A 24,931-nucleotide genomic window follows, 5' to 3' on the forward strand; every position below is an offset into this window, starting at 1 on the left:
TTCAACAGGACACTACCATGTTAAAAAAGTTTTAGTGAACTTTTTTCAATTAATTTATACCCAGTAGCTCTTTAGAAGATAAATGGAATGTATTTAAAAATAATAATTTACTTTTCACTATTTAAGTAGTTTGTTTACTTTTTGTACCTCACTCAGTTAGGACAACAAAATAAAAAACTCATCTTCACCTTTGTTTCTGTTCAGGTTCGTTTTCTGTTTAACACTGCAATATTCAGTTTGTGGGGGGAATTTTTTTTTTTAAACCACTGTCCATTTGAATATTTAAAACCATCACAGAATACTCAGCAATGCCAACTGTTGCTTTTTCTTCACACCTCAGGCTCTGTGAGCTGTAGCTCACAAAAGCATATGCTCAAATCAATTTGGTAGTCTCTAAGGTGCCACAACTACTCCTTTTCTTTTTGCGAATACAGACTAACAGGGCTGCTACTCTGAAACCTGTAATTAAGTGAGAATCTTAAGTTTGTATGTTTGTTTTTTAAAGAGAAAAACAAATCCCGACAGCTCGGTTGCTTGAAAATGTGAACTCTAAATGAAATAAAAATCAGAAGCTCCCCCCACCCCAAAATAAAAAACCCACAAACGTTTTTTTTTTTTAAAAGATCTCATCATTTTAAAGCTCGCCTTGTGACTTGCGAGGCTTGCTGCGGGAGGTTTGGGGCTGACAACAGCGGCTCAAGCGCTGATCTGCGAACGCCCCCAGGCTTTTCTCTGCAGCGCAGTTGCGGACTTTGTCAACTTCACCAAGCTCACCTGCGAAACCACTTCACACATCCCCGCCTCTCCTTCCCCTCGCAACTAACCCGGAGCCCCCGGCCCCCGCCTTCTCGGCTCCGGCGGCCCACTCGGGCGCCGCCCTTGCCTGCTCCGCAGCGTGCCCGGGGCGGATTTAACTCGCTCTCTAGGGAAATGAATCCAGGGGGCCCCAGCTGGGCAGGGGAAGGCGGAAGGGCGCTGCCAGCGGGGAGGTCGGCGGCCCAAGGGCGCCGCCGCCGAGACTGCCCCCAGCCAGGGGGGCGGAAGCCGCAGCCACCCAGGCAAGCGGGGCTCAGGTGTGGCTGGCGCCGCCCTCTTCGTGCGCCGCTACGCCCAGCGCCGGGGCAGGGCGGGTTCCCCGGCGGGCGGAGGAGGGGAAGCAGCGCCTGGCCCGACCTGGCCGGCGGAGGAAGGGGGCTGGCCGAGAAGGGAGTTTCCTGGCCCAGGCGAGGAGCGGAGCAAACAACTCAAGTCCTTGCGAGGAGCCGCACGGCGCGTCTGCCGCTGCGCCTCACCCCCCCCGCCCCGAAGGAAAAGAGGGAAAAGAAAGTAGCCACCTCCTGCCGCCGCCGCCTTCCCGCTCGCCACCGCACCGGCAGCAGCCTTGCCCCCTGCTCCTTCGCGGGCGCCCTCAGCCAGCGCCTCCGCCGCCCCCAGCCGCCCGGAGATGGCCCCCGCCGCAGCCCGCCCGGGGGGCTCGCTCTGCAGAACCGCCTGTCGCCAGCTCCTCTTCGGCCTCTTGGTGAGTGTGGCCAGCGCTCCCCACCCCACCGGGGGCGCCGAGCAGCGCCGCGCCTCTTACCCCGGTCCCGCGGTGTGTTCTGCGGGCTGGTCCCCGCCGCCGCCCAGAAGACCTTGGCGCCATCCGCGCAGGATACCGGCCGTAGTCGTTACCGGCAAGGTTTTGGCGAGACTGTCAGCGGCGGCGCGGGGGGAGCTGTTGTCTGTGCCAGGGCTAGGTCGGTGGGAGTCGCGCGCATTCGGAGTAGTTTGTCCCCAGCAGTGGGTTGATTTGGTTTGTCTAGATCAGTCGGAGCAGCCCCTTATTTCTAGATAGAAGAAACCAAACGTAGTGGGCGTTAGTGAAATGTTAGGACAGTGTGGTGTGCCTGCTGGTTATTGAATAAGTTTCACTTGGAAAAAAAAAAGTGCATCTAAGTCAAAGTTTCAAAGTCTAGATTCAGAGAGAATCATTTTTCTCCCTCCTCTTCTTCTTCTTCTTCTTTTTTTTTAAATCTTTCCCGAAATTTATTTCAACCTTCTTGGGTCCCAGTTGTCAGTGAAGGCTTGTTGAAGTTCATTCCTGGCTTCTCTCTTTTTTAAAATTTTTTTAGGTTGGGCTTAATAGCTGTTTCCCCCTTTACATTAACTTTTTTAAATTAAAGTGTCTGGAGGCACCATTCCATGCCCTGGAAGGAATATCATGTTGTATGGTGAAAAGTATATGTGCTTTTCTGGTATGGAATCCTTAAGTACATGAACTTCAGAAAGGGAAGACTAGATGAGTCAGAAAAATTAAATTGACTTTGGTGCTTTGTCACCTACACTTATAGATCTGTTTAGTCCTACTGCCCAAAATGGTGCTTAGGTGTTTTTTGGGTTTTTTTTAAAGTGATTAGGGCTATCAGACTAGACATGCTTTGAGCAGGGGATTGGACTAGATGCCCTACTGAGGTCTCTTTCAACCCTAATATTCTATATTCTACTGTTTATTACAGCAGTAAAGGATCATCATAATACAGATATGTATTATTAGTCAATAAATCAGGTATGAAAAGGAAAAAGTCTTTATGTCTATATGCTGTATTTCTAAAAATCAAATTCAGTTGTTCATTTGAAGCCAAATCATGCTCACACAAGTACTCCTATTTACTTCAAAGGGTCCATGCATTGGAGGGTGAACGGCTTTTGGCCCATTTAAATGTATTTATTTATACCCATATATAATTATCAGCCCTGACCAATTCTATTTGCCTTCAGGAAAAAAAACTCTTTTAAATGGGTGAGTAAAGTAACGTTAGCTTGGCCACCCCCAACTCCCCACTATCATAATCAGACTAAAGAATAGTTTAGTAGATTGTCCCTGCATAAGTACATTTTCAATACTATTGCCAGGCTAAATTGATTATTTTTATATGTAATGCACTCAGTCTTGGATTGTGTCTGGGCATGTAAGTTTTGGTGAGAATTTTCCATTTACTTACTCTTACTGTAATCTCGATGAATGGAGGGGGGAAAAGCCATGCTAATCGTATTTTACTCACCAATCCAATTAAAGAAAGCAAAATTCCCCTGCCTTCTCTTGCACTTCCCACAACCCCCGCAACAAACAAACAAACAAAACTCAACATAACAAACACTCCTTATATAATGCAAGTTTAGGCATCTGTGTCATGTACACTCGGAGCATATTGAACCCTTTTATATATACCAACAGGTCTATTCTTATCTTGTCTCTGTATATATTACTTCCATAACTCTTCATGTTAATATCAGACTAAACTCATTGGTTAATGTTTTGAAATTACATTTCATTGGCCTAGAAAAACTCCTAAACTATGCTTGATTATGTTGTATATTATTTTTAATTAAAAAAAAAACACAATTTTTTTTGTCCCCAGAGGAGAGAGAGGGAAGTTTTGTAAAGATTAATTACTATTACAAATAGCCCAAATGTTAGCTGGGAAATGAATAGTGACTTTAGTTATATGGTTGAGATTCATGAAAGGATGTTAACAACAGAAATAATTTAAATAGGAAAAGTATCTTTTACTGATGCATATATGATATTTTAATTATCTTAAATGCTGTGGTTATCCAGAGTGTTTCAAAATTAATCAGTTTGAAATTCTAGCCAATCATGATTTTAAAAGACTGCTTGCTTTCTAAAGAATTAAAAATGTACGAGCTAATTTTCACAGGAAAAGCAACTCCTTTCACTTTTCAATTTGCTGTTCTCTTTTTTTTTTTTAATAGTACCTTCAATATACGGCTAAAAGCTTTCACAAAATAAGGTGTCTCATCTGTTGTTGACTATTAAATTTGTTGTTTTTTTCCTATAAATTGTTTGTTGAGAAGTACTCCCATTCTGTGTGTGCATGTGCACAAAAACCCCTTCTTGATTTTCTATATTCCATAGTTTGAGTGGCTCTAACTTTAGATTAGAATATAAATTCATTGAATAAAACCTTGGATAGACACATGGTCTGAGCTCAGGCTGGGAACTAGGAGCCACTCTATGCCTCCACTTCATTTTATAAAATGTGGTGGTTATTTACAGGCTACAGATGGGTGTTCTGAAGTTTGAAGCCCCAATTCTGTAATACGATATATGTAAGTTGACAGACCTCTGCCCATATTTTAATCAGATACAATTGAAGGATTTGGGGCTTAAGTAGTTTGTTAGTAAAGCACTTTTGAAGATACAAATTAATATGTATTTTGCCAAGTATTATGACATAAATAAAATATTTGTTCCTTTAAACATTACAAATCAATGCAACCATATGGAAATAAACTTCATGAATTGTTGAGTCTTAATTCTTAGCACACTTCATCCATGGAGCCCAAAGTACTCTTTAAAGGAAGATACATTTTTATTTTCCCACTTCAAAATGTGGTAAAGTGGGAGGCTGAGTGTAATCATGACCCTGTTGAAGTCAATAGGAGTTCTGCCATTGACGTCAATGGGCCTAGCATTTCAATCACAGGTTAAATGTCTTTGCCGAAGTCACACAAGTCATAGCGAGAGTCAAGATCAGAACCTGCATCTTCTGAGATCTAACCCTGTACATTATGCCACAGTGCTTTCCTGTCATTTGTAATAAATGATACTTTCTAGGTTGTTTCACTGGACTGTTTTAAAAAACAAAACAAAAAACCTCCCTTTATGTCTCAGTACTCACGTAAATTGAAATCAGTCACCAAAATATGTAATACGCATTTCAAGGGGGGAGGGATAGCTCAGTGGTTTGAGCATTGGCTTGCTAAACCCAGGGTTGTGAGTTCAATCCTTGAGGGGGCCATTTGGGATCTGGGGCAAAAATTGGGGATTGGTCCTGCTTTGAGCAGGGGGTTGGACTAGATGACCTCCTGAGGTCCCTTCCAACTCTGATATTCTATGATGGAAAATGTTTGGTGTTTTTTAACATGACTAAAAATCTAGCTACTATATACTTTTTATGCCATGATTTCAAACAATGTTTAAAAATAATTTCACAGCAAGGGTGACTATTCTTTCTTGTTTTCTTTCCTTTTTAGGTATTGAGTTTATTTTGTGAAGCTTGCAAGAAAGTCACTTTTAATGTTCCTTCTAAATTAGAGGCTGGAACACTAGTTGGCAGAGGTGAGAAGCTTCAAGATGCCCTTCAAAACTCTACATCATCATTTCACCATTTCTGTAACTGCTTTTACAATGAAGGGGAGATACTGATTTATTTTGTAATACAATTTATTGCAGTTGGGACAACACCTAGTTAGTTAAATTCAGCTGCATATTGGATTAGCCTTTTACTGAAGGATTTGCTGTGTTCTGTTATACATTTTAACGCTGCTTATCGGCAGTGTGTGCACATTTTGATTCTTGTTATAACCAATTACTAGCAGATTGATTGATTCAAGGCAGAAGTTTTGGCCAGCATTTTCAAACTTAGATACCTAAAGATAGTATCTAAATATGTGGTCTAATCCTTGCAAGTGCTGAACGCTCACAGCTTACATAGAAGGGATACATTTTCTATAGCTAGGGCCCTACCAAATTCACGGCCATAAAAAACATGTCACAGACTGTGAAATCTGGTCTTGCCCCGTGAAATCTGGTCTTTTATGTGCTTTTACCCTATACTGTACAGATTTCATGGAGGAGACCAGTGTTCCTCAAATTGGGGGTCCTGACCTAAAATGGTATGATGGGATAACATGGTTTTGGTAATTAAATATTCATGGTAAATAGGCCCAATGGCCTGTGATGGGTTTTAGATGGGGTAAGATCCAAGTTACCTGGGAAAGAATTTTCTGTAGTATCTGGCTGATGAATCTTGCCCATATGCTCAGGGTTTAGCTGATCGCCATATTTGGGGTCGGGAAGGAATTTTCCTCCAGGGCAGATTGGAAGAGGCCCTGGAGGTTTTTCGCCTTCCTCTGTAGCATGGGGCACGGGTCACTTGCTGGAGGATTCTCTGCTCCTTGAGGTCTTTAAACTACAATTTGAGGACTTCAATAGCACAGATATAGGTGTGAGGTTTTTTTTGTAGGAGTGGTGGGTGAAATTCTATGGCCTGCGTTGTGCAGGAGGTCAGACTAGATGATCATAATGGTCCCTTCTGACCTAAATATCTATGAATCTATGAAAAAAATGGAGTTGCAGGGGGGTCATAGTATTGTCTCCCTTACTTCTGTGCTGTCTTCAGAGCTGGGCAGCCGGAGAGAGGTGGCTGCTGACCGAGGGCCCAGCTCTGCAGGCAGCAGCACAGAAGTAAGGGTGGCAATACCATACCATGCCATTCTTTCTTCTGTGCTGCTGCTGGCAGCGGCTCTGCCTTCAGAGCTGGATTCCTGAACAGCAACCACCACTCTCTAGTCGTCCCGCTCTGCAGGCAGCGCCGCCAGCAGCAGTGCAGAAGTAAGGGTAGCAGTACCGCAACCCCTCCCCCTCAGCCCTACAATAACCTTGAGACACCCCCTCACACACACTCACGCTCTCTCCTTTTTGGGTCAGGCCCCTACAATTACAACACCATGAAATTTCAGATTTAAATAGATGAAATCATGAAAATTTACGACTTTTAAAATCCTATGACAGTGAAATTGACCAAAATGAACCGTGAATTTGGTAGAGCCCTATAGTATTTAACTTGGGTTGTTTTAAAAAAACAACCAAAAACAGATTTTTCCTGTGTCACTGACATATAAGCAGTGAAATCACATATGGCCAAATCCTCAGCTGTGGCTATGAAGTATTTAGTGCAGTATTCAGGAGAGAAGTTCCTCAATCCTCGGGCTGTTCTGGACTGGGCTGAGCAGCCCACATTTGAGCAATTTGATGGGGATTAGGGAAGCCCAGACAACACCCTCTTTTTCCAGATTAGTCTCCTGTGGCAGCATCTGGGAAGGGTGTGATGTAGGAGTTACTACAGATGCTCTGTGCCACCTAAGGATCTTCCTACACAATGGAGATCCTCTGAGAGCTGAATCTGAGGCTGTCTTATACCAGTATTGGCACAGTTTTGGAGCATGGTCCAGGGTAGTGGCCCTAGTCTCTACTGAAGGAACAGTAGATTTTTATCCCATCACAGTCTGAGAGTTTATTAATCAAGACTACCTTTAAAATGAGGGTGAATAAAAAGGACATCCAATGGAGAAGCTAACCTTAATGTCAGTTTTTTATAATGAAAATCTATGCAGCTGATCATTGTGTATTTTGTATGAGGGAGGTGGGTATGTATCTTATTTTAATTTGAATGAATATGAAAGTAATTCATTTAATTTCACTTTATTGAAGAAGAATATTTCAAAAAGTTTTAACCATACAGGAAGAATGTAAGAATGTTATACAATGCATCTATTTGTTTGTCTGCAAACATTTATCCATGCCATTGTAGCCTGAATGCTGTTCCTTAACATTTTATTGAGAGAGGATGCCTTTTTTGTTGTAATACAACTGGTGACTCATAGCACAATAGTAAAATAAGCAAGGATTTCCCCCACAATTGCCAAGTTCTGTATGATTTTAATATCCTACAGGATATAACAATACACTGAGCTGTTCAGTACTAGGAATAATGCTGATTTACCTTGCCTCAGAAGTAGAATTCATATTCAAGTGCTCACTTATGGAAAAGCCGTGCCATAAGCAGACCATTCTTTGAAGAAAAATTCCATGGTGTCTTGAATGCTGACCAATAAGGGGTGATATTTGCTGAAATGCTCTATAATAATGTTTGAACATTCAACAGTAAGGCAGGCTGTTTTTAAGAAGAGAAAGGAACACTGTCAAATTACCCCCTCAGTGGTTATACTTAGGAAACACTGATATGGAATCTGTTTTAATGAATAAGTTTGTCTGCCATCATCTGCCCATACTGGAAAAAAATCCTGGTCCTGTTGAAGTGTGTCAGAATCTTGCCGGTGACTTCTAAACAGTCGGTGAAATCTTTTCTCCATTGTAGCAGAATTATTTATGTACATGGGTGATGGCACTCTTTTAGGAAAGGTAAGCACTTTGCGGGGCAAAAAATACACAAGAAGAATTATATGACTTTGGGAAATATTAGTCACCAAATTAAACTTGTTTTTGCCCCCATTCTGACAGTGCCTGTGTAAAGTACTCACTATGGCCAAGTATCCTTTGGCAAATGGCCTAATGTGCTTAATGAATGGATGGATGTGCAACATGAATGTAAACTTGTTCAGAAGCTGGGCTCTATATTCTGAAATAAAAGTAGTCTGATCTTCAGAGGTGCTAAGGACATTGACTTGAAATCGGGCCACTTTTTACATAGGTGCATAAATATAAACCAAACTTTAGGCATGTAAGTTTAAAAGCGTTTGTCTTGTTGTGACGTGAGAGAATCTTTGAAATTTCTTTCTTACAGTAAATCTGAGAGAGTGCCTTAAGTCTGCAGAACATATCAGTTCAAGCGATCCTGACTTTAGAATTCTAGAAGATGGTTCTGTGTATACAACAAATATCATTTCTTTATCTTCTGAAGAAAAGACTTTTACCATATTACTCAAGAACATTCAAAGACATGAAGAAAAGAAGATACATGTCAATTTGCTAGTTCATCAAGAAAAGGTAGGCTCATAATTGCTACAGACATTTTACTTTTTATTTTTGGAAACTGTCTGCCTTTTTACAGTTTGGCTTCTCATTGTATAAAAGTTGTTTATAACTCTTAAAATGATCAGGCATAGCTATTGTATAGTAGATTGTGTACTTCTAATTTAGCAATACCTAATAAGGTGCATAGGTTTTAAATTTTCAGGACTCCTTCTTGAGCTGGCAAAGCCTGGAAATTATGACCTTCATCAAGGGCATTAAGATTTTATAAAAGGAAATTTTAAGCAATTAAAAAACTTCATGAGCACTGTATATTGATAGGAAGTATTAAAATAATGAGTGTTGCACAGGGCTGAAGAATTCTCAAGACACCAGGATTAAATAGAATGGTGAAAAAGAGGATTTAAAAGAGCAAAAACTGGTCCTTAAGATTTGGAGGGAGTTCTGAAAAATCTGTGAGGGGGGGAAAAAGGAGGGGAAGCAAACAAACAAGAATATAAACCTTAAGAAATTATGGGTTGATCTTTTATTTAATGAATTGTTTTGGTCTTCTAAATGCAGACACATAAGACAAGACATACTAGAGATACAGTCCTCAGGCGAACCAAAAGAAGGTGGGCTCCTATCCCATCCTCTATGATGGAGAACTCTCTTGGACCTTTTCCAATGCAAATTCAACAGGTACATTTTTATACACCAGCTATTTTTATAATGTAAGTTACTTTCCTATCTGACCAGTACAAAATACTGTAAGCCATTGCCTTTGGATTCAGATGGCTTCTTAGCAAAAAAGTGAAGAAAACCAACTAAATTATTGTTTTAGAAAAGCAACGGTAACTTTTAACGGTAATCCTTAGTAACTGCTTTTCAGGAAAAATATCATAAGATACACATAGGAAGTCTGAGGCGGAGGTAAGTCTAGAACACAACTTTCTGAATCCCAGTCCTATTTCCCAGAACTTTTTGTCTCATTCTTTGTCTATACTGGGGTTCCATAGAACAAATATGATCATGTCACTGAAGACCGTACCATGCATATATATAAAGAGCTAAATTAAGGGTGCACAGGCAGTTACCCAGTCTGTAAAGGAGAGAGAATGCTACTTGCATGCCTAGTAAAGTAGAAGCGTGAGGTTTAGCTCAATAATAAAGGCTGTGAATTGTGCAAAGTTATTAACATCAGCCTTGCCCAGCACTTCTTCACCGAGGCGAAAGAGGAGAGATCCTGCTGCTGTGTTTATGTTCTGTCTGGAGCACTAGCTCTCTGCCTGCTATGTAGGAAACAGGGTGGGGCCTGAAAATATGTTCATTGCAGTTGCCATGGAGATCTGTGGGGCTGGAGCATGCTTATTGCATTTCTGGAGATTTTAGCAGCATTCCTCTAAAAAGCTCTACGTATGTGTAAATACGCGTATTCAGAGGCTTATAACTGGGTAAAATCTGGGTGGATTTTTATGAGGACAAGGCAAAAAGGCATCTCCCTGACCCTAGTGCTATCCCCTTGTCAAATATCAAGTCCCTGCTCCAAAGAAAGAAGGTTCTAGATTTCTTGAAAGAAACTTTAGTAGGAACTAACAGTGGCAAAAAAACCCACAAACCACTTCCAGTCATAAATGGCTGAACCAGTTTTGCCTAAAAAGTCAATCTCAGACATAGAAAATGTTAACCAGAATGGTTGAGTGATTGAAAATAGGGGTTTCTAATGAAAAGCGTTAAGCAACCTTTGCTACACCTGGCAGCTCCGTCTCTGATGCTGAGACTAAATATATTTTACTCACATCTTCCCCTTCCCCATGCACTCTACTACAAGATGGATTTTCTTCCATTGGTATTTGTGAAGGATTAGCAGCCTTTCTCACAAGTGCATTTACTGTAAAGGTAGTTAAGATTGGCACAGAGCAGACCATTTTCCTGTTCTGTGTAAAAGTTTGAGCTGCTGTAGTTCCTGAACCTAAGAATTGGATTTTCTACATCCTTTCTGAAGTGTGACACTATTTTCTATCCCACACTTACATTAATTCAGAAAACACAGAAATAGAAAGGTATTTAATGATGAATTATTTTGTCTGTGTTTAACGAATTATTCTTTATAGGTCCAGTCTGACACAGCCCAAAACTACACCATTTATTACTCTGCAAGTGGTCCTGGAATTGATAAAGATCCAAAGGGTTTGTTTTATATAGAGAGAGAAACTGGGAATATTTTTGCTACTGGCCCAGTAGACCGTGAACAATATCCAAGCTTTAAGGTAAGGGCCTAAATTGTATACACAATTAAATGTATTAGTATTTTCATTCTATTGCTAAAGTACTTCACTGGTGTGTTCTAACAGGAATGGGAGGAAAATGCATTTGTGCTCAGACAACTATCCCAAATAGTATCCCGGATATTTACAGGGCAGAAATTGGTGGTGGGAGTGAAGGAAGATCTAGTTTTACAAGATTTATTTTTCTTTTCTGGTGGAAGACTTGAAAAAGTCCATGTAAAATTAAAATGAGACAAAGATAATCATCAAGACAGCTGTATTAGTTCCACAGCATTTGCTTGTTCTGTTCAGTTTTAATAAAAAGAAAAGGAGGACTTGTGGCACCTTAGAGACTAACCAATTTATTTGAGCATAAGCTTTCGAGAGCTACAGCTCACTTCATCGGATGCATACTGTGGAAAGTATAGAAGATCTTTTTATACACACAAAGCATGAAAAAAAAAAAATGGGTGTTTACCACTGCAAAAGGTTTTCTCTCCCCCCACCCCACTCTCCTGCTGGTAATAGCTTATCTAAAGTGATGACGTTCTTGTTAAACCCTGGATTTGTGCTGGAAATGGCCCAACTTCCTTATCATACACATTGTAAGGAGAGTGATCACTTTAGATAAGCTATTACCAGCAGGAGAGTGGGGTGGGGGGAGAGAGAAAACGTTTTGTAGTGGTAAACACCCATTTTTTCATGCTTTGTGCGTATAAAAAGATCTTCTATACTTTCCACAGTATGCATCTGATGAAGTGAGCTGTAGCTCACGAAAGCTTATGCTCAAATAAATTGGTTAGTCTCTAAGGTGCCACAAGTACTCCTTTTTCTTTTTGTGAATACAGACTAACACAACTGTTACTCTGAAACCTGTTCAGTTTTAATGTTTTGTTAAATGGGTAAACTGCTCTCTCTGCTGGCTGAGAGGTGTAAGGAGGTGGCAGAAGTGGATAGCTCTGCTTCCAATGGACTGTTGGGAACATGAATATTCCATTGTTTTCCTACACAATAAGGAAATAGTAAAAATAAGACAGTCTAATAATTCCACTGCACATTAGATTGGTTTGTTCATTCTGCTTCTCTCCAGTTTTTCTAAGTGAATATGCTTCCTCCTTTCTCTTAGGCAGTTGGTTAGCCAGTCTTATGCCTTAACTGAAAAGAAAGCAAATAAGAAACACATGGTCAATTATGTCTACTACCATTGCTGCTTCACTTTCTGCACCTCAAACACACTAATTAGAAGAGTATCAAAGACTCTTGCTATGTTTGGACACCATTTGCCTATATAGTACTGAAAACATGTTGTTTTTACTTGCCTGACTGTTGTCTCAGGTAGAAACAAGCAAAACTATACAAAGTGTTGGCTCTGCTGTTTTTGGCAATGTGTGCTGCTGTGGCACACTCTACCACACCACCAGTGTGGCATGCTAATGTCAGCCAACGTTTCTTTGTAGGGTGAGGAGGGAGGTGTGCCAGAAGATGAACTTATGGAATTACATAATGTGTCTCTGCCACAGGAATTTGTAGAACTGCCAAGTGTGTCTGACTTTGACAGTGAGGAGGAAAGTGTCAGACAAGGCAGCTTCAGATTGCCCACCAAGGAGAATTAATGTTATTTCTATAGTGTGGAAAGTCTACAAAAAGTGCTGCTGCTACCCCAGAGGCAGAGGGAACTTTCAGTAAAACTGAAGCAATTGTTCTATAGCTTGTTGTTCTTGCATCTGCATCTACATCGTCCCCCCACACACACAATTGCTGGTATTGCACTGGTTGCTCACTCCTTTGTTTCCACTTTTGCCAAAAGCTGCACTCTGCTCAAGTGAGCACCACTAAGTGTGACACTTGGATACAAGATGGGTTGGTTAAGGATGGTCTCTTTGTGACAGACAGTGGGTCAAATGTAAGTTCTTACTCAGTATATTCAAATACCAGGATGGAAATCTTTCACGTGTCACTGTGGAAAATAATGCAAATGGTTGTCTTGGGGGCTGGGAAGCAGTTAAATGCATTACTTCTACCACTGCCAGCCTGTAACATCAATCATCTCCTCTTGCATCTGACTGAAGACAAATTTGTTACTGAAATTGGGTCTAGCTCTAGCTTGTTGTCCTGAAGCAGAAACCATTAATAACAAAAGGAAAAGAAACCCGGTGGACCAATGGCTAGAAAGAGCTCAGCTTTGTCCTCCATGGTCAACAAGGAAAGATTAGTATATGCAAATAGCTGCAAAATATCTATTGCAGGCATTAGCCATTTACTTCTATTATGGTCTGCTTATGAAAAAGGTATATTTGATATACTGTGCTTTGCAGAAATTATTCTGTAGATCATGTTATCCACTAGGCTGAAAAGGAATATTGCATCCTGTTCTAGAACAGTGGGCAACTAAGGTTTTCTCTTTTTTTTTTTTATAGATAATTTGCTTTGCAACCACTGCAGATGGATATTCACCAGAGAAACCACTACTGCATACAATCAGAATAGAAGACGATAATGATAATGCCCCATGCTTTACACAGGACCTTTTTGAGTTTGTTGTTCCTGAACATTGCAAACCTGGTAAGCATAATTTTATGATTTTTTTTTTAAGCACTATGATTTTTATCAATAAATATCTAAAATGCTATCATCTTCCAACAGTGACATACCACAGTGATGAGTGTGTATAATTCTGATGTTTGATTAGTTATTCCTACTGAAAAACTGATCAATATTTTTATATTGAAAGCTACATTTCCAAAGCACTTCCAATTTATTTCAAATTTGCACATGCTCCAATTTGCATGCAATATCCACACCTGTATATGCATGCCAGATAGTTAGCCAGGCATGTACACATGGACAAATTTATATTCACACTCAAATCAGCAGGCCTTTGGGAAAAGTGGCTTTACTGAGTGTGCTATGGTACTGTACTTCATGAAGGGAGGGTTTTCATATACTAGAAGTTAAAATAGAGCATAGTCTTGGGGGGAAAAAAGGATTCTGTGCACTCAGTAAGAAAAGTATATCTAACGTGATACTAGTTCAGACCAATGGCCCTTAGCTTTATATCCAGTCATCCGACAGTGGCAAGTGCTAGATGCTTTAGAGGGAATGAACAGAACAGGGAAATTATCAAGTGATCCATCCCATCATCCAGTCCCAACCTCTGCATCCCTGACCATCTTGGCTAGTAGCCATTGATGGACCTATCTTCCACAAATTTGTCTAATTCTTTTTTGAACCCAGTTATACTTCTGGCTTTCACAAAATGCCCTGGCAAGCTGTTCCATACCCTTAATCATTTTTGTTGCCCATCTCTGTATGTTTTCATATATAAAAATTTGGCAACCAGCAGAAAATATTCAAAGTATGGACGTACCATGGACAGTGGCATTATATTTTCTGTCTTATGATCAATCCCTTTCCTAATGGTTCCTAATAGCACTTTTGACAGCTGCTGCACATTGAGCAGATGTTTTTAGAGAACTATCTATGGTGATGCCAAAATAACTTTTACCACTCCAGGAGGAGAACTTAAACCCATTGTTTTGTATGTATTAAATGGAATGTTTTCCAGTATGCATTACTTTGCATATTTCAACATTGAATTTCATCTGCCGTTTTTGTTGCCCAGGCACCGAGTTTTGTAAGATCCCTTTGTAACACATAATTAAGTCCAAAGCTGACAGTTCTCTGGAGTACTTTTGTATCATCTGCAAACTTTGCCACCTCACTGTTTACCCTTTTTCCCAGATAATTTATGACTATGTTGAACATCACTGGTTCCAGTACAGATCCTTGGGAGAACCAGCTATTTACTTGTCTTCACTCTCAAAACTGGCTATTTATGCCTACCCCTTGTTTCTTGTCCTTTAACCAGTTACTGATCCAGGAGAGGACTTTCCCTCTAATCCCATGACTGCTTAGTTTGCTTAAGAGCCTGTGGTGAGGAACCTTGTTAAAGGGTTTCTGAAAGTCCAAGTATGCTATATCCACCGGATCACCTGTGTCCATGTTTGTTGACCCCCACAAAAAACTTTAATAGATTAGTGAGGCATGATTTCCCTTTACAAAAGCTGTGTTGACTCTTCCCCAACAAATTGTGTTCATCTGTGTCTGTCTGATAATTGCTCTTTACTATAGTTTAAACCAATTTGCCTGCTACTGAAGTTAGGCTTATAGGCCTGTAATTGCCAGGATCACCGTTGGAGCTTCTTTAAAAACGGTAAAAAGAAAAGGAGTACTTGTGGCACCTTAGAGACTAACCAATTTATTTGAGCATAAGCTTTCGTGAGCTACAGCTCACTTCATCAGATGCATAAAGTAGAAAGTACAGTGAGGAGATTTTATATATACACACAGGCAATGAAAAAATATACATTGTAAGGAGAGTGATCACTTAAGATGAGCTATTACCAGCAGGAGAGTGGGGTGGGGGGTGAGAGAACCTTTTGAAGTGATAATCAAGGTGGGCCATTTCCAGGAGTTAACAAGAATGTCTGAGGAAAGTGGGGGAGGAATAGTTTCACTTAGTATAATGACTCAACCGCTCTCAGTCTCTATTCAAGCCTAAGTTAATTGTATCCAATTTGCAAATTAATTCCAATTCAGCAGTCTCTCATTGGAGTCTGTTTTTGAAGTTTTTTTTTGTTGAAGGATACTCACTTTGAGATCAGAAATCGAGTGACCAGAGAGATTGAAGTGTTCTCCGACTGGTTTATGAACGTTATAGTTCTTGACATCTGATTTGTATCCATTTATTCTTTTACGTAGAGACTGTCCAGTTTGACCAATGTACATGGCAGAGGGGCATTGCTGGCACATGATGGCATATATCACATTGGTAGATGTGCAGGTGAACGAGCCTCTGATAGTGTGGCTGATGTGATTAGGCCCTATGATGATGTCCCCTGAATAGATATGTGGGCACAGTTGGCAACGGGCTTTGTTGCAAGGATAGGTTCCTGGGTTAGTGGTTCTGTTGTGTGGTATGTGGTTGCTGGTGAGTATTTGCTTCAGATTGGGGGGCTGTCTGTAGGCAAGGACTGGCCTGTCTCCCAAGATTTGTGAGTGATGGGTCGTCCTTCAGGATCGGTTGTAGATCCTTGATAATGCGTTGGAGAGGTTTTAGTTGGGGGCTGAAGGTGATGGCTCGTGGCGTTCTGTTATTTTTCTTTGTTGGGCCTGTCCTGTAGTAGGTGACTTCTGGGTACTCTTGTGGCTCTGTCAATCTGTTACTTCACTTCAGCAGGTGGGTATTGTAGTTGTAAGAATGCTTGATAGAGATCTTGTAGGTGTTTGTCTCTGTCTGAGGGGTTGGAGCAAATGCGGTTGTATCGTAGAGCTTGGCTGTAGACAATGGATCGTGTGATGTGGTCTGGATGAAAGCTGGAGGCATGTAGGTAGGCATAGTGGTCAGTAGGTTTCTGGTATAGGGTGGTATTTATGTGACCATCGCTTATTAGCACTGTAGTGTCCAGGAAGTGGATCTCTTTTGTGGACTGGTCCAGGCTGAGGTTGATGGTGGACCCATGGAAAAGAAGCCCTTGAGGAATTCCACCATGATTTCAACAATTTCCCCCCCACTGTTCCTCAGACGTTGTTGTTAACTCCTGGAAATGGCCCACCTTGATTATCACTTCAAAAGATTTTCTCCCACCACCCCACTCTCCTGCTGGTAATAGCTCATCTTAAGTGATCACTCTCCTTACAATGTATATACACACAGACCATGAAAAAAATATATAAAATCTCCTCAGTACTTTATGCATCTGATGAAGTGAGCTGTAGCTCATGAAAGCTTATGCTCAAATAAATTGGTTAGTCTCTAAGGTGCCACAAATACTCCTTTTTTCTTTTTGCGAATACAGACTAACACGGCTGCTACTCTGAAACCTTTTAAAATTAGTATTACATTTAGCTACCCTTCCAGTCATCTAGTACAGAGACTGATTTAAGTGATAACCTATGTATCACAGTTCGTAGTTTTGCAATTTCATATTTGAGTTCCTTCAGAACTCTTGGGTGAATGTCATCTGTCCTGGTGACTTCTTCTTATTTAATCAATTTGTTCCAAAATCTTCTCTATTGACACCTCAATGTGGGACAGCTTTTCATATTTGTTACTTAAAAAGAATGGCTCACATTCTCTGCAGTGAAGACCAATGGAAAACTCTCTGCAATGGCCTTGTCTTGCTAGAGTGCATCTTTAGCACATCAATCATCTAGTGGCCCCATTAGTTGATTGGCAGACTTCCTGCTACTGATGCACTTGAATGTTTTTGGTTCGTTCGTTGGTTCGTTTTTGGTGTCTTTTCTTTTTTTTGCCTACCTAATTTTCCTCTTACACTTGACTTGCCAAAGTTTATGGTCTTTTCTATTTTCCTCAGTAGGATTTAACTTTTTCAATTTTTAAAGGATGTCTTTTTTTGTTGTTTGTAACTACTACTCTTACTCTGTTTAGCCCTGGTGGTATATTTTTGGTCCTCTTACTGTTCTTTATTTGTAGTTCACATTTTAAAACCACCACAATAGAGGCTCAAACTAAAAGTTTCCATGTAGGTTGCAGGCCTTTCACTCTTGTGACTGTTCCTTTTAATTTCTGTTTAACTAGCTTCCTCGTTTTTGTGTAGCTCCCCTTTTTGAAGTTAAAAGCTGCTGTGGTGGGTTTCTTTGGTATTTTCTGGCCTACAAGGATGTTAAATGTAATTACATTATGGTCACTATTACTGAGCGTTTCAACTATATTCACTTCTTGGACAAGATCCTGTGCACCACTTAGGACTAAATCAAGAGTTGCCTTTCTTTTTGTGGGCCCCAGGGCTAGCTGTTCCAAGAAGCAAAATGGTGTCTAGAAACTTCATCTCTGCATCCTATCTTGAGGTGATGTGTACCTAGTCAATATGAGGATAGTTTAAGCCCCTATTATTATTGAGGGTGGTGGTGGGGGGGTTGTTTGTGGGGTGGGTTTTTTTTTTGTTTTTTTTTTTTGTTTTTGTTTTGTTTTGTAGCTTCTCTAATCTCTCTGAACATTTCAGTCATTGTCACCATTCTGGTCAGATGGGTGGTAGTATATTCCTACTGCTAGAGTCTTCTTATTCAGGCATGGAATTTCTATTCATGGAGATTCTATGGTACATAGTTATATTAATATCCTCACTTAATACCAGACACTCAAGTTCACCCATCTTAGTATTTAGACTTCTAGCATTTGTGTACAAGCACTTATAAAATTTGTCCGTATTTAGTTGTCTGCCTTCATGTGATGTAATTGAATGGGACTCGTTTTTTTTTTACTGCTTCTTTTCTACCTGTATTTTGTCAACTTCTGTCCTGTCTTCTTTACCAGAATATAGAAAATTCCTTTTAATAAATCCTGCCCTAAGAGACATCTGTCTGAATCATGTGCTCCTCTGCACCGCTTAGCTTTTCCCCAGCCCTTAGCTTAAAAACTGTGCATGTATTTTATGTAAATAGGGCCTTTTAGCCATAATGTGCAAAGATAATTGCTCAAAAACTCAAATAAAAAATTGTGAAATACCACCTTTGTTCCTATCACAGGGTCAATGTTTGGAATTGACAATGCAGGTTTACTTTGAAAGCCACAAGTATAAACTTTTGGCCTTGTGTTTTGAAAATTCATTTTGTGGTATCTCAAACTCTTATAGAGACCATTCAATTCATGGGGCAGGGGAATGATAATTTTAAGCAGAAATGTGGAACTGATTTACTAAACTTGATCCACAAATTTTGAGCCCTGGATCCTACAAACACTTGGGAGCATGGTTAACTTTAAGCCTGGAAATAGTCACATTGACTTCATTGTGACTAATGTTTAGCCAACATATAAAGACACTGATAACTCAGATTCTTCACCCACAATTCATTTTAAGATTGCAAAATAAGAGTTGTAAACTTTTTATAGCATTTTGTTTCTTCATATTGGTTGATTCTCAGTCCAAGTATTATTGTCCACATTATATCTGATTTTAAAAGTGGGTTTTAAAGTCACTTCTGGGCTGAATACCTAGAATGAAGTCCAAGATATATACAAAAATACTTAAATATAGAATGAACACACACAGGAGTACAATATATATACATTAAACACTGACCATATTTGCCAGAATAATAGATATAGGATTCCTTTTTGCCCTGGGCTGTCTTCTCTCATCCTAAAAAACAAAGCAAAGTACATTGTACATTATGCTGCCCTTATAGCATAAGATCTATTGATCTTTCTTACCTGTCCTCCTTTTGAAGGGGCAAAATTTTACCCTTAGTTACTGTTAGGTGTGTTCTCTCTCTCTCTCTCACAGAAGTTACATAAAGGCCATGCATCCACAGGGCATGTTCCTTCTCCCACCAACATCCATAGTAACACTTCTGTTGCCTTCAGTGGGAGGAGAATTGGAGCCAAACACGAAGGCAATATTCACTGTTAGTGTAACTTCAGTGGAAGTTCCTCTGGGGGTGAATTTGTGAAAATTGCTGTTTTCTTGAAAAGGAAAGTAAGGGTTAGATTCTGCCACCTGTATTCACAATTTAGGATCTCACTGTGTTAGATTATTTAAGGCTCAGTCATAAGGAGAGCAGGGACCTAATTACCTGCAACAGTCTACTTCAAGTGAATGGACAGGAAGGGACAAGGAATGGAAAGAACCCTGGCTTTGCCGCCTCTCCTTTTCCTTACTGGCCAGGAGCACAGGGTAGGGGTGTAAATTGCTTCACAAAAAGGGGATGAATTAACTTACTCTCTGTCCAGAATAATAGTGGGGAAGGGGTGGAGTTGTGACTGAGTCATGTTTCATTCTCCACTCTGCTCCTGAGGCAGTGCAGCTTCCTCTATTCTTAAATCAGGCAGATTATGGGGTTACAGTCTAGACCTTTGAATATCAGCAGGACTATGCATGGAGTACAGTGCTACTCATTGTATCAGAATTTAATCCTCAGTAAATGGATAAATCAAATTACAGTATTCCATGGGAGAAATAATTTGGATATATTTAAAGCTTTTCAGGAATGTTTCTGTGTTTGGGCTGTTCAGATACAAATCATTCATTAAAATCTGATCCTTTGTATTTCTGTTAAAGACCCTATTTACCTATTTTGTGTGTCTTCTCTGTCTGACGGCAATCATAAATAGAAATTTAAAAATTAATTAGGCAAATGCTCAGAAATAGAAAATACGAATTTACACTTTACTAGGTTTTCAATATGATTCAGGTCTTGTTTTTTATAGTAAACAGATGTGGTCAAGCTTCCACCTACTGGATGCTTGCCACGCTGCTGGGAGGGTATCCAAATGTTGAATCTCATGTGCCCCCTACTGTGCTGGTGCTGGGGAGAGTTTAGGTATCGTCCTGGGCTTTGGACCTCTCGGCATGCACTCTCAGATACCTCTCTTGGCAGTCCAGTTGCCTCGGCCTGAAACTAGTGCTCTGTCTTCCAACTGTCACTAGTGGCTCAGGCACATTTCCTAGAATTCCACCGAAGGGCTGAGCCTTCTGGTTTACAGTTTACGACTTCAGGGATATGTGATAGTCAAAACAGACTGACAGCCTTTGCACAGGTTTCTAAACATTATTACTCTTTTTATATAGCCTGGGAGATATACACAAATCTAGACAAAATACAGTAGAACCCCATTTAATTGAGCATCCGTTATCTGGTTCTCCTTATTAACTGAGTCACGCAGGGCTGTCATCCACCCCAGGCAGCTGAGACTCGCGCTGTTGTCTACCCTAGGATGACAGCAGAAGCCCTGGCCATCCATTCTCCTGTTTATCTGGATTTTTGGTTATCCGATCTGGCCCCAGTTCCAGTTAGATTATTGGGTTCCCACTGTAATAAACATTTGTATGCATTTTTCCTTGTCTCAGTTTCCTTACCACTCTGATGAGTGCTTTGGCTTTGGGCAGAATATTCTACGGAGTCTAGGATCTTTCCTCTTCCTTCCCCCTCCCTTCCACTTTCCTGCACATGGCTTCTCATCCAGAATATGGAGTCTCTGGTCTCTTCTCCTGTGTCCCTGCTCTCCCTTTGATAGGTGACTCCCTGATCAGCCTCCGATGACCACAGACTTGATTAAAGCAGTTATCCTGGGTAGGAACTAGCCTATTGTCTAGAAGGCTTCCTTTTGATTAGTGGACCATAGAGACTTAATGTGTCTTTGTTTTAGCCCTATACCACTACCCCCTTGGAATTCCAGCTCAACATGGAGGTAAAAGTATAAACGAGAAGGCAAACAAGCAACACATTCAAAATGAAGTCTGTAGCTGGATAAAGATGTGCACGTGTGCGCGCACACACACAATCAGAAATAGTACACGGATTCCCCCAACTTGTCACGTCATGTAAAGAAGCAACATTTGTGTGTTTCTATCTTATGTACAAATAAGTACCAAATGATTAGTTGAAACTGTTACTTGGGGGATTTTTGGAATTTAAAATTGATAATGTTGTGTATATACAGGTACAGTAGTTGGAAAAGTCATTGCAGAAGACAGAGATGAACTTTATACTCTGCACACTACCCTGAGATATCGAATTGTATCAGAACAACCGCCATTACCCAAAATGTTTTCTGTTCACCGTGAATCAGGTGTAATTACCACACTAACATCACAACTGGATAGAGAGGTAACCTTTATCTACAGCATTATATTTAGCTTCACTTCACGATTCTGTGAGCAGATATATACAGAGAAGTATGCAAGATTTTAATGAGACTAGAGAGGCACCATATATGATTTCAAATGGTCTCTAATGATTTAGAAGCAAGACTCTCCTGTAGCTTGGGGGAAAACACAGATGAACTGGAATCTGAACTTTTTTCTGCTTCCCTGACCCAATGTGAGTGTCAATTTTGCTTTTCTGCTCCAATCTCTGAAGTACCTTGTCAGCATCACTTGACTGCTACTTGCAAACGGAGCAGCGGGTTCCTAGGCAAGCAACAAAGAGTGAAGAAACAGAGCAGTGGGGCTTAGGAGTGGACTATGTTAAAGAAGGCTGCAACATCCATACAGAAGGATATTGTGAAATAGCTATGCCCATCAATTTTCCCGGTGTAGACAAAGTCTTAGAAAAAAAATAATGTTGAGATTGTGGGTATTGTGAATGAGAAATATTGGGGTGATGGCCATGGAAAGTGAATCTTGAGAGTAGAGTACCATCACTTATTTCCTACAGATGAATGTGAAGAGTTTATGAAGCAAAGTTATCCCCTTTTCCCAATAAACCAAATTTAGCCCAGCAATTCTAGGGAGCCCTAATCTACCAGAGCCACTCTCTCTCAGGTGGTTTTTGGCATCTTACTGCTGTGACTCAAATTATTGTCCAGTTGAATGCTTTTTTCCCCTCCCCTCAATGATCCTATCTGGATGTGTAAGAGTGCTGCTCCTACATTGTCAGACCTTGCTGACAAGCATGCCTTATCATATCAAGACTGATCACAGGAACATTTCCACTCTTTTACTCAAGGTGCAGCATGAGAGAGGTCAGCACAAGATTATGGAACTAAAAGATACACTGAAGGAAGCATCTTTGTTTTTCTCTATCCATGAGTAGTTGGAGAAGAGAGTGGGCTCTTCAGCATAGTATAGACAGCATAGAAGAAACAGTATAGTATATGGGAAACTTTCCCACTACCACCCAACAATAGTGTATCAGACTATGTAGAACTCCTTGCTGCTTTTCCCAGCAGACAGGTGTGTGTGTGATGGGGAAGGCCTGGCTGCCACGTGTGTGTGTGTGTGTGTGTGTGTGTGTAGGGAAGAGGAGACAATTGTGAGTGTAGGACATTATAGAGATCCTTCTCTGGCGTTCAACATGACTAATAGGTTTCTAGTAAAACTTTCTGAGCTCTGTGTGCTGCTTAGCCGCTGAAAAAAATTTTACTTGTGTGTTTCACTGTTTTGTCTATTAAAAAAGCTGGTTGTTTTATTTCTTTTATCCTAGAAAATTACATGTTTAACATATCTTTAGAAAGAAGGGGGAGGGAAGTAAAGCATTTAATTCTACAATAAAAGTGACATACTATTACATGAATGTGAAAGTTTTATCTGTAACCATTTTTTTTGTTTTCAGATAATAGACAAACATATAGTGCTAATTGAAGTACGAGATATGGCAGGTCAGCCTTTCGGTTTGTGCAATACGGGAACAGTTGTCATTAACGTTGGAGATATAAATGACCATGCCCCATATTGTGGCCATTCATCTGTAAGTGTGTTTGTTATTCTGCTGCTGTCACAATTGTGGGGTTGATTGCACCTCTGTCCCTTTCTGGATTCTGAGTGCACCCCTTGAGGGGTTAGGCCTCGTACCCTTACCTGTTTTGGAGTGGAATCTTGCAATTTTCCCACTCTTAGAGCAGAATCTGGTACAATACCCTGTCTTTGCCAACAGGCCCGATGAGAGTTCATATACCTGCTTGATCCTTTCTTCGGACAGCCTGCTAATCAGTGATGTATGTTGACCAACAGCCTTTTTACAAGAAGTATATTTATTAGCAAATGGAACACAGCATTAGATAAAACTGTTTCAAAACGATAAATAGTATACATGCATATTTACTTTCCTCTAATCTTATGCTTCATTACAAACTAAATTTAGATGGGTTTTTCTATGGAATTACAGGAAAAGAACAGACCCAATATACGTTTTTTCCAAGGAAACCAAGGAGCTCTTAGGATCCAGTCGGGACCCTGTTTGTTTCTCCGAGAGTGACTCTCCCAGACTGTTTATCCCTTTCCCTGTGTCCCTGGTCTCCAAATACCGTATTTCTCAATTATCTTTATTACAGGGCCTAGATGGGAAGTCTTCTTTTTTTATCATCTCCGACTGGATTCTCCCAGTCATCCAAGCAGACCATCTAAGGGCTTGCCTACATAGGAAGTTTATACTGGTATAAGGAAAAGAGCGAATTTAAGCTGCTATAGTTATACTGGTATAACTCCTCACAAAGGACATTCTTATTCTGGTACAAGAGGGCCTTTTTCTGGTTTATCTCATGTCACTTTGGTGGTAGTTTAAACTATAAAGCTGCTGTAGTGAGGTTTTATGTTTTTGTTTGTTCTCTAAGCAATGCATTAAGTATTCCTTTTCAGGAAGGTGAAATTCTCTGGTTGAAATCTTATTTCCATTGACTTCACTTGGGCCAAGATTTCATCCAGAGAATTTCACCTACAATCACAGAAAGGGATGCTTAATGTTTCACTTAAAGAAAAACAAATAAACCCAAGAACCAAAACCTCATGACCAAAGCTTTACACTGGCCGTTGGATTTAAGGCCTTGCATTTAAACACAATATAACTTTCTTTCCTGAACTATGTAATACTGTATTTTATATTTATTTAAACAATAGATAATATTTTATTTCAGTATGAAACAAAAGTACAGGAAAACCAAGTGAATGTGGAAATAATGAGAATTCCTTGTTTGGACAAGGATGAGCCTAACTCACCTGCCTGGAACTGTAGATTCAGCATTGTAAAAGGAAATGAAGATAACCATTTTGCTATTACAACAGATGGAAGAACAAATGAAGGGGTATTATGTGTTGTTAAGGTAAGCAAAGATGAAAACATCAGCCAAAAGTCTGGGTTTTTGTTTGTGTTTTTTTTTTTAAAAAAAACCTAGTTTTCACTTTTTTGTTGTAGCTATAAATTCTGGTTAGTTAATAACACTTAATTATCTGTTGGATTTTGGCTCTGCTTCCTTCCCAAATTGAACAAAAAAATTCACCTGATATTTCTCTCGGGGTAGAATTTTTCTGTAAAATGTGTAGCAAATTGGACAACGTGTTTAGTGAGATTTGATAAAATGTTTAGATGTATTTCCCTTTTTTTGAGTTTTCCTAATGTGTTTTGGGGATGGAGTGGAGTAATTCATTTTAATTCTGTAATAGCTAGGCCAAAATTCCACATTTTGGCTTAATCTAGTTTTGACAAGGAATGGTGCCTTTCACTAATTGAAACAGGACTACATCAGCATGAACTAAGTACCTTTTTATTAGTTCACACCTGCAGGGTCTACATGGAGCAGTTAGAGCACAATGCTTGTGAGTGCCCTGCAATTCACATCCCGCCCCCCACCCCTATAGTCCAGATTGTGGTGTCATGTAGACAAGCCTGTAAA

The 24,931-nt window shown here is 40.2% G+C and overlaps 1 protein-coding gene across 1 annotated transcript in view; it reads left to right on the top strand.

The window, feature by feature from the left end:
- Positions 1 to 1,444: 1,444 nt before the first annotated feature.
- The window catches only part of LOC144260413 (desmocollin-2-like), a 38,428-nt gene continuing 14,941 nt past the window's right edge, over positions 1,445 to 24,931 (top strand). Inside the window, exons 1-9 of the mRNA XM_077809036.1 lie at positions 1,445 to 1,519; positions 5,038 to 5,122; positions 8,370 to 8,572; positions 9,119 to 9,238; positions 10,651 to 10,806; positions 13,221 to 13,365; positions 21,266 to 21,432; positions 22,879 to 23,013; positions 24,176 to 24,361. Of these exons, the coding sequence (XP_077665162.1) occupies positions 1,445 to 1,519; positions 5,038 to 5,122; positions 8,370 to 8,572; positions 9,119 to 9,238; positions 10,651 to 10,806; positions 13,221 to 13,365; positions 21,266 to 21,432; positions 22,879 to 23,013; positions 24,176 to 24,361 (1,272 nt within the window). The remainder of the gene's footprint in view (positions 1,520 to 5,037; positions 5,123 to 8,369; positions 8,573 to 9,118; positions 9,239 to 10,650; positions 10,807 to 13,220; positions 13,366 to 21,265; positions 21,433 to 22,878; positions 23,014 to 24,175; positions 24,362 to 24,931) is intronic.

This window comes from Eretmochelys imbricata, chromosome 2 (assembly GCF_965152235.1).
Source record: "Eretmochelys imbricata isolate rEreImb1 chromosome 2, rEreImb1.hap1, whole genome shotgun sequence".
Lineage (NCBI taxonomy): Eukaryota > Metazoa > Chordata > Testudines > Cheloniidae > Eretmochelys > Eretmochelys imbricata.